The sequence below is a fragment of the Grammomys surdaster genome, unplaced genomic scaffold (genome assembly GCF_004785775.1).
Source record: "Grammomys surdaster isolate TR1022 unplaced genomic scaffold, NIH_TR_1.0 125357, whole genome shotgun sequence".
Lineage (NCBI taxonomy): Eukaryota > Metazoa > Chordata > Mammalia > Rodentia > Muridae > Grammomys > Grammomys surdaster.
Window position 1 is genome coordinate 590,546 of NW_021620229.1, and position 13,970 is coordinate 604,515.

The window sequence follows — 13,970 nt, forward strand, 5'->3', positions numbered from 1 at the left end:
TCTCTCTCTCTCTCTCTCTCTCTCTCTCTCTCTCTCTCTCTCTCTCTTTCTCGTGTGTGTGTGTGTGTGTGTGTGTGTGTGTGTGTGTGTGTACATTTATAATAGGCAGAACAGACCCACATGAGCATATCACTGTATTCTTGGTGGATCTTTGAAACAAAAGAGAGAGATCCATAAACTGCCATCACACTCAAAGAACACAATTTTTTACAAGAACTAGCACCAGGAATTTTACAAAATTGATTACCAATATTAATTGCAGTTTCTTGTTTGTCTCCTGTCAATACCCAGATTTTGATTTCTGCCTTCAACAGCGTAGCTATGGTTTCTGGAACCCCGGCTTGAAGACGGTCTTCAATGGCTGTAGCTCCAAGTAACAGTAAATTCTAGGTCAGAAAATACCATTAGTTAAAAGACAGCTTATCCTTAAGAACAGAAGCCCTGGCATCCCTGACAGGGTTCTTACTCATTCCTGACACCTGAGTCTGAAACATTCACAGATCATCGATCATGTTGAGCTGCTCAAGACAATCCCATCAATCATTCTGTGGTACCTGGGTGGCAAGTTTAGTTTTTGTCAACTTGACTCAGGCTAGAGTCACCTGGGAAGAAGAGCCCCGGTGGAGAAATGCCTCCATCTAGGCAAGTCTCTGGTGCATTTTCTTGATGGATGGCTATAGTGGGAGAGCGTAGGTCACTGTAGGCAGTGCCACTCTTGAGCAGGTGGCCTCAAGTCCTGCAGGAAGCAGGCTGTGTAAGCCATAAGGAGCAAACATGTAAGCAGCATTCCTCCACAGTCTCTGCTTCAGCTTCTGCCTTGAGTTCCTGCTCTGACTTCCCTCCATTGTAGGGACAAAGTGAAATCTGGACTGAACATGGACTCTTTGACATGGGTGCAGCCATGTCAAGGACCAATGCTTCAAACAGAAACTAAATATTGCAAAGTAAAGTCGAATTGTAAATCTAGGGAAGGAATGAGAAAGGACAGCAGGTGATGGCCTTCAAATTATAGGAACTAGAAAACAGGTAGTTCAGAGGTTGCTGACATGATCCAAAAAGATTGAAACCAAGCTTCCAGACTTCAGGGCATTGAAATAAGTGTAAAGTTTTCTAATGTACTGTGAATACACAGAAAAGAAAAATATCAAGACAGAAACCAAAGTGGGCAACAAAGGGACAGCATGGCAAAGCATGGACATCACTTGAGTGTGGAAAACTGTCCACAGGTACAGTGTATCTACCCAGCATGCACAGTGCTCCATGCATGGAACTCAGAGCGGGTAAGCCAACATTAGGTCTACTCTCAGGCAAAGCTAGAGAATCACTAAATGCTTATATACTGATGTGAATGAGCGAATAAGTGTGTGTGTGTGTGTGTGTGTGTGTGTGTGTGTGCCCATGCAGGCTAGAGGACACCCTCAGGTGACATTCCTTCACTGCCATTCTCTCATTTCTCTTTGCTTTGAGACAGGGTCTCTCAATAGCTTAGAATTTGGCATATATGTTAAGCTGGCTAACTCCCAAGTTCCAGAGACCCTCTTGTCTTCACTCTCTCCAGTACTGGGATCACCAGCAGGTACCAATCATAATCTTTTTGTAAAAAAAAATCAGGTTTATTGGATTGAATGAACTTAGGTTCTTGTGCTCACAAGGTAAGTACTTTACAAACAAGCTATATCTTCAGCCCACCAATGCTAGTTTTGACCAGATATCTAAGGTTTCATTAATACCTTACTGACGGTGGCTAGACCTTTTAGACAGTCTAACCTGAGAACATCCCAAAGCAAAGGGATGATGAAACACTAAGAATCCATGTACTGGCTGGTTTTGGTCTCAACTTGACACAAGCTGGAGTTAATCATACAGAAAGGAGCCTCCCTTGAGGAAATATCTCATGAGATCCAGCTGTAAGGCATTTTCTCAGTTAGTGGCAAGGGTGGGAGGGCCCATTGTGGGTGGTGCCATCCCTGGGCTGGTAGTCTTGCTTCTATTAAAAAAACAAGCTGAGCAAGCCAGGAGAAGCAAGCCAGAAAGCAGCATTCTTCTATGGCTTCTACATTTACTCCTGCCTCCAAGTTCCTGCCCTGTGTGAGTTCCTGTCCTGACTTCCTTTGGTAATGAACAGCAATGTGGAAGTGGAAGTGGAAGCTGAATAAACCCTTTCCTCCTCAACTTGCTTCTTGGTCATGACATTTTGTGCAAGAATAGAAATCCTGACTAAGACAGTCCACAAAGACATCTAGAGAGAATGACAGTATCTCAGGACAACAAATGGATTCCTATCCAAAGACTTTGCTCAACAAATGTGACATCCTTCACTGGGCTGACTCTTAGTCTTGTGTAGTTACCTTCTCGATGATCTCATAACACTCTTCCAGCCTCTGGGCTCTGTCCTTCAGAATGATGCTGGCCTCTTGATAGACTTTTAGCCACTCCTCATACTCATTCTCAGAAAGATCTGCATAAGCCACACACAGAGTCCGCAGGCCTGTAAGACAGCCACGGGTTAAGTGGTGGGGCACAGAACACACCACCTCCTAAGGGACATCATGCTGCACTTTTTGTGTCCGTGTGTTCAAAAATTAAAGAGGCCACAAGGTTCCCCTAACTTAACACTCATAGAGCTACAAAGGAAAACTTTAAAGTTGCCTACTGCAATTGTTAATCTTGATAGTTATAGTTAGCTTGATAAGCTGTAGGGTCATCTAGTAAAACAATGTCTGGGCATATCTGGGAGGGTGCTTCTAGGAACATGTGGGAATCCCCATTCAGATTATAAGTGGCCCCTCTCCATGGGCTATGTCCTGTGTCTGACACTGAATCAGAAGCAAGGAGATGTGTTGGTCAGCCTTCATCTCACTCTGTTTCCCAAGATGTAATTCGAACAGCTGTCCCCAGCTCCTGTCACCATGCCTTCCCCACCATGATAGACTGTGCCCTCAATCTCCGAGCCAAAATAAACCCCTTCTTTCTCAGGAAGCCTTTGAGAAGTATCTTGCTGTAGCATTGAGAAGAGTAACTCACACCCTCCCCATGCTTTCATACAAATTAACATAAACCGTCCTTCCCATAAGTTTAGGAGTGCACCAGATCTCACGAGTAAATTTCCCACTGCAGAGAGGTATAGAGTCTGCGTGGTTCACATGTATGTGTGCCACAGGCATCCAGGAAGCAAAGGAGCCAGGGAGCACATTTCAAGACATCAATAAAAAGCCTATTGTGCCGTGTTATGGAAGAGCTTGGCTCTCAGGGAGCCATGCCCTCACATTTGTGCATGTGTGTCTAGACATGGAAGCATACCACTGTGAGAGAGCAGCACTCAGCACTTAAGCACCGGTCATCATAGTCACTAGCTGGAAAATATGACATCACTGTCATCCAAAGGCTTCCAGAGAGTTCCTTTCCTGCTCACTGTGAACAGGGGGAATTAGTATCTGCTTAAGTCCTTGACAAATGATAGCAAGAGGTCAGGGAAATGACCCCTAGAGTATCCAGGGAAGGGACAACTGTGATCCTGATTGCTTTGGGTCAGCTGCCTTCTGTTTTAGGGACACTTGTGACACAGCAGAGTCAAACACAGGTAACCGAGTTTGGACTCTGTCATTTACTTCCTCACTGTCACGGGCTGTGGGAGGGGACAAAGAAAAGCAGCTGTAAAACCAGCCCTGAGAAGCAAGTCAGTACTGTGAGAAGCATGCATCTGTCCAAATGCACGCCCACCCACCCGTGCAGCAGCCATGGCCACATGACACCTCCCCTCAGAGTCAAAAGCAGCATCTCAACATTTCACTCACCTTCTGTGGCAAAATATTCCAGATGGCATAACGTCTCCTCCATGTACTTTGAGTCTTTTGAAAGTCTTTCAAAGATTACATTATCCTGTGAAAGGGAGAAACATCCACTGAGACTGGCAAAGCCCAGAGGACATCTGCCAGTGGGCACGCTAAACAAGGCTCTCTTTCGTGTCTACTTGACTGGGCAGAGTGGAGCTGTCAGTTGGGCCAAATACCCAACTGACAAATACCCAAATACCCAGATGCGCATAGCAATACCGAAAGCTGCTGTGTATCTAAAAAACTCAAGAAGGAACAACAATGGGAGGAGGATTCTGAGAGCAGAGACCTGATCGAGGCTGTACAGTGCCCACATTTGCACACATCTGCAAAACTCCGACTTTGCACAGCCTGGGCACTCATTATCTGAATGGAACTGCCTCAGATTCTGGTATTTTCTGGTTTTGGGGGTAGATGTGTATATCTATGATGTGAAATCTCAGAGATGGGGGCTCAATCTAAACATCTTATGTTTCCTATCTGCCTATTCACACAGCCTGACAGTGACTTTCTACCCTTCCCATGGCTACATTTGGACTGGAACTCACACTAGGAGGTCAGCTGCCAAACTTTATGCTATATCGTGGCAGTGCTTGGAAAGTTTTAGATTGATATTTTTTTAATTTATTTCATTTTTATATTTGTGTGTGTATGTCTGTGTGTGTGTGTGTGTGTGTGTGTGTGTAATGTGATGTGTCACAGCAAGAGAGTGTGGGGTCAGAGGTCAACCTGCAGGAGTCAGATCCCTCCTTCCACCGTATCTAAGGGTTGACTCAGTGTGGTCAGACTTGGCAGCAAGTACCCTGGCTGCTGAGGCATCTTATCAGCCCAGAGTTGAGCTTTTTGTTTGTTGATGAGTTTTAGTTGTTGTTTGTTGTTTGTTTGAGGCAGGATCTCACAGGAAACCACAGAAATCTGCTTGCCTCTGCCTCCCAAGTGCTGGAATTATAGGTGTGAGGCACCATACCCAGCTAATTTGTTTGTTTGTTTTAAATTAGTATGCTCAAGCTGTAACATCTTTATGCAGAGGTAAAAAGAGCAAACAGCATACCCTAAGTTATTCTAATACAATCTGCCAATAATGGAAGTCCCCACAACCCAAGTGACCATAGGCCTGGAGCTTTTGCTTTTGACGCCCGTTTGATGAGAAACGCTCAGTTTGGTGCAGCCTGTCCCTCACATTGACAAGCCTGAATGGGTGCGTGTGTGCTCCTGATAGTCCACTATGTGAAGCAACATCTCAAGACACTTTTTTAAAAAACCAAAAAGGGCCAGACTGGGGCAGAACTAACCATGAAGAATGTGACAGGCATCGGCAGTGTTTCGTCACCTATACTCTCCTGATCCTACAGCCTTTCTCTTCCGGCTGCTGCAGCTACAACACGCAGCACACAAAGGGAGCCTACAAACAAGGTCACTCTGTGACACTATGACCTCAGCGGCCTTAGCTAAAGCCACCTTATCATAAAAGTAGAATTTCTTTTTGTTGGACCAAATGGAGTTTCTTTAAAAGCTAAATACAGTGTTTATCATCAAAAAGCCTCAATCACAATGTATCCATAGCCATGATGATGGAGATGAGTAGCATCTGCACCTCATCACTGGTCCAGGCTAAGTATCCTGGCATAGTCTCAAATGAAGTTTCAGAATTAGTCCCTTCATCCCACAGAGCCACCACACAATGGGATACAATTTTACAACCATATAATTTATAAGCAGTAATAGCTTTCTAACTTAGTAATAACACCTTTGGAGTTTGTTTATTATTAGTTAGGGATACTGGAAAAAAAGTCAGGCTTAGGAAACTGGCCAAATAGATCTACTTGTGAATGTGACTTTTGTCTCCATAGCAAGAATAGCTGCTGGGGAACCAGCACCATCAGAGGACAGACTGATGATCACAGATCAACATGGTGCCATCACCTTCACAGACACCAGACAATGGTGGCAAAACCAGATCTGGAATCCCTACTCCAAGGGTTCTGTGTCCAAAGCTCACTATGGCTAACAGCAGGTTTTTCCCTGCCCACTGCCCACTCTTATCTAATGCCACCTTGAACCTGTGCTCCTCGTGGCTTGCTAGGACTGTCTTTCAGCTCTGTGCAGACCATATGTGAGCAGCAGTCTGGTAAGCAATACATTGGCAAAGCAGCCTCCAAGGGGTTGGCTGAGCCCCCACACCTCTGATACTTACGGCTCCCTTGCAGTAGAGTCGAAGTTGTCCTGATGGCAGTCGGACAATGACAGACATTCTTTTTCTGTCACTGTAATAGTATAGAAAAGAAAGAGAAAGACAAGAAGAAACAGGAAGGGAAAGTCATCATTGTTTGCTTTATAGGACCCAGGTCCAACAACAAGTCAAAACAAAACATGTGGAGCCTAGAAATGGCAAGGTCCATTTCTCAATAACTTTGTCCTCAAAGTAAAGCTTCAACTGTAGACTTTACTCAGCTATACCAAATGGACAAATGCCTGTATGCCTCACCCTGCTGTAAGGACTCACTGCACAGCTGTTTGCAAGTGGGCCAGAAATGGAACATTTACCCATGTGCTGCTGCATGCCGAACCAGTCAACCCTTTCATAACCATTCTTAAAACAAGAGCCATCCCTTGCAAACAGCAAGGTGGGAGAACCAACACACCTCAGAAGCTCCTTGTACAGCTTCTTTAAATTGGTGAAGAAAATTACCAATTCCTAGACCTGTCTCACCCAGCAACAGGTACACCGTCTCCCCCCACTGCTGCACAGACTCTTCCTTACATACTTGTTATCCGAGTCAAGCCCACAGGCTAAGGCTCAGTGACTTCTGCTGCCTGAAGTCCATCCTCTTTTCCTACCCCCAGTGCTGACCCAATTCCCACGGACCCTCCCATATACCACCATGCTCAAGCACACAAGACCCAGATCCTGCTCCCAAGTACATTCTGCTCTGCACTTTGCCCACACTCCGCCCACTGGAATGCATCCCCAACCTGCAGCACAGCACGCTCCGGCTCGAGCCCTCATCCTCTCTCAGCTTCTAGAGGTTGGGTGTCCTTAGCAATGTCACTTATGCTGTTTCTGTTCCTTAATGTACAAAGCAGATGACCACAGACTACGCCAATGAAATCTTACAGAAGGAAAATGGCATTAGCAAACTGATGCATCCATTAACGAGAATCAGAACCTGTAACATCACTGGCATTTCTTCTCACTCCTACTCGCCCATCCCTTTAAACACTAGACCCTTGTGTTTCCATCTACAGTCCCCCGTTATCAGCACATCCCTTTCTGCTTCCTTCTTGTCTGGCTGCTAACAGCTTGCCACAGTTAACGAAGCACAGGACAGCAATTTCCAATAGGAGATGCATTAGGGTCTGGAGAGATGGCTTGATAGGCAAGGTGCTCACAGTGTTAAATGAGGACTGGAGGATGGATCGCCAGCATCCATAGAAAAGCAGGGCGTGATGGCATGTATCTATAACCCCACGGCCTGGAGAATGGTGACAGGCAGGTCTAAATGGTAACTTCTAGACTCTGTGAGACACTGTGATGGTTATCTGTCTCAAACAACTAAGCTGAAGGGTGACAGATTTCTATTTCTGGCCTCCATGTGTGGAGACCACATACACGCATGCAACACACATACACATATGAAAGAGAATGAAGAAAAGGAGACAAAAAGTCAAGGAGCTGGAAGCTCCACACGGGCACACTATCACCATGCCTACATTTACTGCCACCATCAGCAGTCACCCTGTGGCTTATCTGGCCCCAAGGGCTCCTCATAGAGCCAAGCTGACAGCTCTCAGCTAAGCATCAGGCAGGAAACCATTTCCTCTGTGACGATATAAACTCATTGCCCCTTTCAAGGCATTTGTGAGCAATTTAACAAAGGTGTCTAGAAAAGTAAGTATTTTCTTTTTTTCTGAGACTGTCCTGGAACTCACTATGTAGCTCACACTGGTCTCGAACTTGGGGTGATCCTCCCACCTCAGTTCTTCCAGATGCTGGCATTATATGCCTGAGCCATCATGCCCAACCCCATCTATTCTCAATATCAAGAAAAGGTGGTCTCAAGACAAAAGACAACAGGACTTTGCTCTAGTACCGGAAGGCAGCTCTACTCACACCATTCCACAGTGTTGCCTCTCTGCCCTAGTTCTGACTGTCCAATGTGCAAGAAGAGAGAGACATGTTCAGACTTGCTCCTCAGAATAAAATATGAAAGCCTGGGAGAGCCATAGAGTCTGACAATATTCCTAGGTCTTAAAGAAACTTCTGGGTGTGATGGCTTCAGGCCTGGGAGTGCGGCCTTGTGGAGGCCAAGCCTCCTGAAAGGATAAACTGACCACATCTGCTGGTCACATGTTAGTTTCTTACTCAGACAGAGATGGAGGCCTGACCTCACAGAACCTGGGCTGAGACAATGAAGCCAATGCCCTCGTCACATTCTCTGAGCCTTGCACACGTCTGCAGCTGCTAATGTAAGAACACCCAGCTCTAGAAGGCTAAAGGCAAAGGAGGCTGGAGAGGCTTATCATTGCTGTGAAGAAAAGAGAGTGGCTGACTGAACTCTCCTTAATAGATCCCTTAAATTCTAAGATGAGGGGCATTTATCACAACTGAAAAGAAATCGTGCCACACAATCAGTAAAATCTGCAGGCAAAGCAGTGAAGTATATATGAAATGTGTCATGTCAAGTATATGAAGGAAAAACATACCTAGAAAATTCTAGAACATTGAGGATCCCAAATGTCTGTTCTTGTCCCATCTACAAAACAGAAAAAAGAAGAGGGGGGCTCTTACCTGAAGTGCAAAAGTATTAAAATCTCAAATCAATAACCCCTCTTAATTACATATACACAAATGCAAACAGATACATAGGCATACACAGGCACACACATAGACACACATGGATACACACAGACATAAACACACACACAGACACACACAGACATACAGACACACAGACACACACACACTCTATTACTTCTCTACACAGACATTTACAGTCTGCAATGTGCTCTCACAGTCTGGTGGGGTCAGAGTGCCCTCTTCTGGTAGAAAGCTCTCATTTTCCTTCTGTGACAGGCTCCTAAACGCTGCTGTGTAGCCACTTCCAAGTGTGGAAAATGAAAGGTCCAAGCCGCCTAGAACCATCTGAAACCTTGGGTCCAACTGCGTATGAATGTAGGGATCTATGCATTCTTTTAAAGGTCTCTCTAGACATATACCAGTTACCTAATGTCTCCAGCAGGGTTTGCGCTGCACTTCCACACCCATTGTGAAACTGAGGTCCTACTATGCAACCATGAGACTGATGTGGCTACAGAAGTTTAGGGCCTACCATAGAGATGGACATAAGGTCCTTCTTGGCTTTAGGAAAACAGAGGGGAGACAGGCAATAGTCCTTGCTACAGGAAATTTCATGGAAGTGAGTGAAAGATTATGAGAAAGACTTTTTTAAAAGAAAAATTACCACAGTCCCAAACAGCAGGTTTATGCCACCGCCTTCTGTGAGACCACGGTATCTCCATAAAGTGCCTCTAACCTATTTTTTCACTTGTAGACAAATACAAAAATTTGCCACTGTATTTGCAATCAACACACTATTTCAAGTACACCATTTTCCAAAGCGCTGGCCACTTACCGCTTCTATGATGACGGAGTACGGCGTCCTCCCGGTAAACACGAAGCCAAGCTTCTTAGCCCCTTTGACCAAAGCAGCTTCATCTGCCAATAACAAGCCAGCAACACACAGGTTCACCCCTTGTCATGGCAGAACTCTGCTAAATATCATCTTCATCCCAAGACCCATCAGGATTGATTAGGCCTGATACTAGCTGCACAACAGCAAAGACTTGACAGTGGACAGACGGACGCACTCACTCTTCCTGACACTGGAGTGTGAAGTGAGTGCTCCTACTGGACAGATGGCATACCAAAAGCTAAGCCATCAGGCCCACGGTAGTTTACACTTCAGCCATGCTCTGCTGGATCAGCTCAAGGAAGACTTCCAGATCTGTCAGCAAGGCTGTGCCTCAGTTGCAGTACTGATTCAGACCCCAGGGAAGGTGTGAAGGGCAAATGCTCTGATGCTCCATGGGGTGTGGCGGCTGAAGGAGCCAAGGAGCCAGCCTGGGTCTCTCTTGAGAGCATTGCCTAAGTCAAGATTTTGTACCATGATATGCAAGATAGCCTGGGTTCTTCCTTGACACCAGAGTACCATGCAAGTAGGGATACCCTGGTATTAGCTCTCCTGGGTTTTAACACCCATGATCATGAACTGGAGAGAGGTCAAACAGCAGGTCTTGTGGGGCAAGGTGCACCATAGCATCCAAGAATAACTGAAAACACCCAGGTCTCCAGGGATAAAGCCAACCAAGCACTTCCAGCAACAGCCCTCACCTGGGGACGAAGCCTGGTAGATAATTTCATCTCCATCCTTCTCGGGGACGACAGTATGACACACAGCCAGCAGGGTCAGGAACTCTTGTATGCAAGGGGCTGTAGGCTAAAAGCAGCAAGAACCAGTTAACTAGTCACCAGACTTGTAATGCATAGAGTATTCAAGCCATTGCCTGTTTAAGATCCAGTGAGAGGCTAGGCAAAACGGCACACAGCTTTGATCTTGCACTTAGGAGGCAGAGACAAGAGGATTTCTACAAGTCTAAGACTAGCCTGCTCTACAAGATGAGCTCCAGGCTAGCCAGGGAAAAGGTCATATATTTCTCATTGTCCCTTCATGCCCACAGATGTCTGCCTACTTTCAGCAAGCTCTCCTATGTAGTGATTTGAGTCACTTCCCCTGTACCTCAGAGCATAGTCACCAGTGCAATCAGGAGGCACTCTCCTGCCCACCACTGTCTAGTACTCTGAATGTCTGATCTATCTAGTATTCACACCTAAAATCCTGGTTAATCAAACTTTTCCTATCATCCTTAAGACAAAGTATCCTGTTTTAACTGAAATCTTAGAAGAGTATGCTTTCCCATTTACCAAGAACTTCTAAGTCTTATAAAACCAGAACTGGCTTATATACTGTTCATTTATTTCCCCAGACACACTCAGGTAACAAGTGTGCATCAGGCAGTGTGTCTGTCAAGGTTTGGGAGGCTAAGCACATGTACTGTAGGCCAGCAGAGCCAACCAGTGCTGTGATTGCCCTCCTGAACTTTGGTCTCCTGCAGGACCTGAGGCCAGTTAACCCATCAGGCTGGAAGCAAACAACTAGTTAACTTATGACCTAGTAGTTGGTAGACTAAGCCAATAAAGTTATTTCTTATACTCCACCTCCATTTTTATTCTCTGTCTTATCTTGCTTGGAGTAAGCCCAGTGCTTCCCCATACACTAACCACGAATTATACTACAGTAGCAGCTGCACACGGGCCTGGATTCCAGCACCCTCAGGTAGGATCCAGGAAGAGTCCTCCACTCACTTTTACAGAGTTCAGACCCTTAGCTGGACCACAGGTCCCCATGTCTTGCCGCCCCTGGCCCTGGTCAGTCTCTTGCCTTCTGCCTTTCTTTGTTTACATAGACTCTATTAAATTAATAGTCTACGGACCTGTCCTTTCAGTAGCCATGCAGGACACTCTTGTCTACATCTCTTTATTATAAATCTTATTTCTGTAGTTTGCTGTGGTTTACTTCCCAGATTCAGACATAAGCTTTGTTTTGTTGTTGGGATGTTGGTGTAACTAGGTTTAGTTTAGTCTCCACTTGGAACTAAGCCCTTGCTCCCTAAGTTTCAGATCTGTTTCCAAGATTCTCCAGACACGTGTCCTAGCTTGCTTTCTAATGCTGCAATAAACACCTTGACCAAAGGCAACTTGGCTTCATTTCAGCTAACACCCCTCAGGTAGTCTATCGCTAAGGAAAATTGAGGCAGGAACCTGGAGGCAGGAACTGAAGCAGAGGCCATGAAGGAGCGATGCTTGCTTGCTTGTTCCCCATGGCTTCCTCACTTGCTTTAAAAAATAGTTTTTTAATTAAAATATAACTGCATCATTTCTTCCTGTCCTCTCTCTGACCCCTCCTGTGTTACCTCTCCCCCTCCCTGATGGTCTTTTTCTTTAATTGTTGTTATTTTTTTTCTTAAATGTGTAAGTATAATCTGCCAACCCTTATCACGGTACTTGTTTTATATGATCTCAAGGCTGACCACTCAGAATTAGAGAAAACCACACCTGACCAAAATGCAGAGAGCAAGCGACCGTGTGGTGCTCAGTTCCAGTGGCACAACACAGCTCCTGGTCTGTGGTTTGGGGATCATTGTTGGGGGGTGGGGTCTAATAGCCAGTGGAACCGGTAGACATATAATGGACTACAGATCCTAGTTCTTCCCTCCCTTCCTCCCACTAGACATGGTTCTCCTGTCCACAGAAACAACACTCCGAAATTGAGGTTCAAATACAAGGGCAGGGTACAAATATCCCCTTTCTGATCTGTAAGTAGATTCCTTGTTGGGGGCACAATGGCTGGTTCAGGCAGGATGGAGACCCCAGGGTTAAGCTGTCATAATCATGGTTCTTACTGATATACTGACATCACTTGCCATAGTCCTGCAATCAATGCTTAGGGATCTAGAATAATGAATATTATATTAAGCATTAAAATAGCTTAAGTCCCTAAACCTTTCTATAAGCAAACTGTTACAAGTTCTTATAAATAACAGATTTACAAGGGTAAGAATCACAAGTTGTGTCAATATATCATATAGACAAAGTGTCTGGACCAGATGGTTGCCGGGTGCCTGGCAGGCTCACACTGCCTGGTAACTCCTCATATCTCCTCTCATTCTTCACTGCCCCACTCCCTCGGTGTCTGGTCCCTAAGAAAAGCTAAGCAAGTTTCTGCTGAGGGGCTTGGACTCCTAAGTGGGAGGACTAGAGGGGATCTCTCTGTTCAGGCCCTTATTTCAAAGAAGACCAAAGGTAATAATCAACTGAGAAGAAAGTTCATGTCTGGCACTATAAGTCTAGAGACAAGCCCTTGGAAGGAAAGTATGCGGGTCCCAGGGCAAAGCCTTCTATTGTTGTTTTACTGGATGGTCATGTTGTCAAACTGCCTTCTGAATATCAATATTTATAACAAAGACACACTCTGGCCTCTACCTTGGTCACAGAAAGAGCAGGGGATCTCAACTGGACACTATGCTGAGAAATATTGGTCATAAGTGCTCGGTCCTACACAGGTCATCACTAAGTATGTGAGATGCTGTCTTCTGGATAAGGCAAGGATACTTCACCCATGAACTCACTGCAGCTGTGGCCCTCTACATAAGACTTGTAGAAGATCAAGCCAGCATGTGCCACATATGAACAGTTACCCACTAGTCACTCTTTGTCCTAGAGGTGACGGGGACACTCACGTGCTGATCCTCAATGTTCTTTAACAGCCTGGGATCATTGAAGTCACACGAGTCACTGGCACAAGAAGTCATCCGGCTTGAAGGAAGAAGAAAATCCATTCATTCAATTTAAAAGTCCCTCTCCAGATAGCTCACACCTAGAGAGAATCCGCCCTTCAAATGAACCATAAATAAAAAACCCATAGTCCTGCAATCAATGCTTAGGGATCTAGAATAATGAATATTATATTAAGCATTAAAATAGCTTAAGCCCCTAAACCTTTCAATAAGCAAACTGTTACAAGTTCTTATAAATAACAACAGATTTACAAGTGTAAGAATCACAAGATGTGTCAACACTATGAGTGTCGTGTGAGTTGGTCCTTTAATAACTACCAGGCAAAAATCAACCCAGAGGAAGGATTGCCCTGTCCCTCGTCACTCATGGCCAGAGCACACGCAGTGAAGAGAAGGCAGCAAACAGAAGAACCTGTTCTCTGGATCTGATAGCTCTGGGTTGTAAGACTGGAGCCAGTGTAAGCTTCCCACATACTCATTTACCTCCACCAGCAAGCTGATGTCACTCTTACTTTTGAATGGATTAGTACAGCAGATAAAACAACAGCTAGTAGCTTGTGGTGAGGGGCATGCAAAATGCCAGCTGATACCCCTGTGGAACCTTAGTAAGCTGAAAGATGCAAAATATCTGTGAAGCATGTCAGGTACTTGTGATGATGTCAGGTACTGTGAGGGGCATGAGGTACCTGTGATGATGTCAGGTACTGTGAGAGACATGAGGTA

The 13,970-nt window shown here is 45.2% G+C and overlaps 1 protein-coding gene across 1 annotated transcript in view; it reads right to left on the bottom strand.

Annotated features, from left to right (window-relative positions):
* The window catches only part of Atp8a2 (ATPase phospholipid transporting 8A2), a 429,785-nt gene that overhangs the window by 345,627 nt on the left and 70,188 nt on the right, over positions 1-13,970 (bottom strand). The window contains exons 15-22 of the mRNA XM_028785873.1: positions 13,191-13,266; positions 10,225-10,330; positions 9,467-9,549; positions 8,538-8,587; positions 6,028-6,097; positions 3,795-3,879; positions 2,349-2,488; positions 248-386 (exon numbers count right to left, since the gene is read on the bottom strand). Of these exons, the coding sequence (XP_028641706.1) occupies positions 248-386; positions 2,349-2,488; positions 3,795-3,879; positions 6,028-6,097; positions 8,538-8,587; positions 9,467-9,549; positions 10,225-10,330; positions 13,191-13,266 (749 nt within the window). The remainder of the gene's footprint in view (positions 1-247; positions 387-2,348; positions 2,489-3,794; positions 3,880-6,027; positions 6,098-8,537; positions 8,588-9,466; positions 9,550-10,224; positions 10,331-13,190; positions 13,267-13,970) is intronic.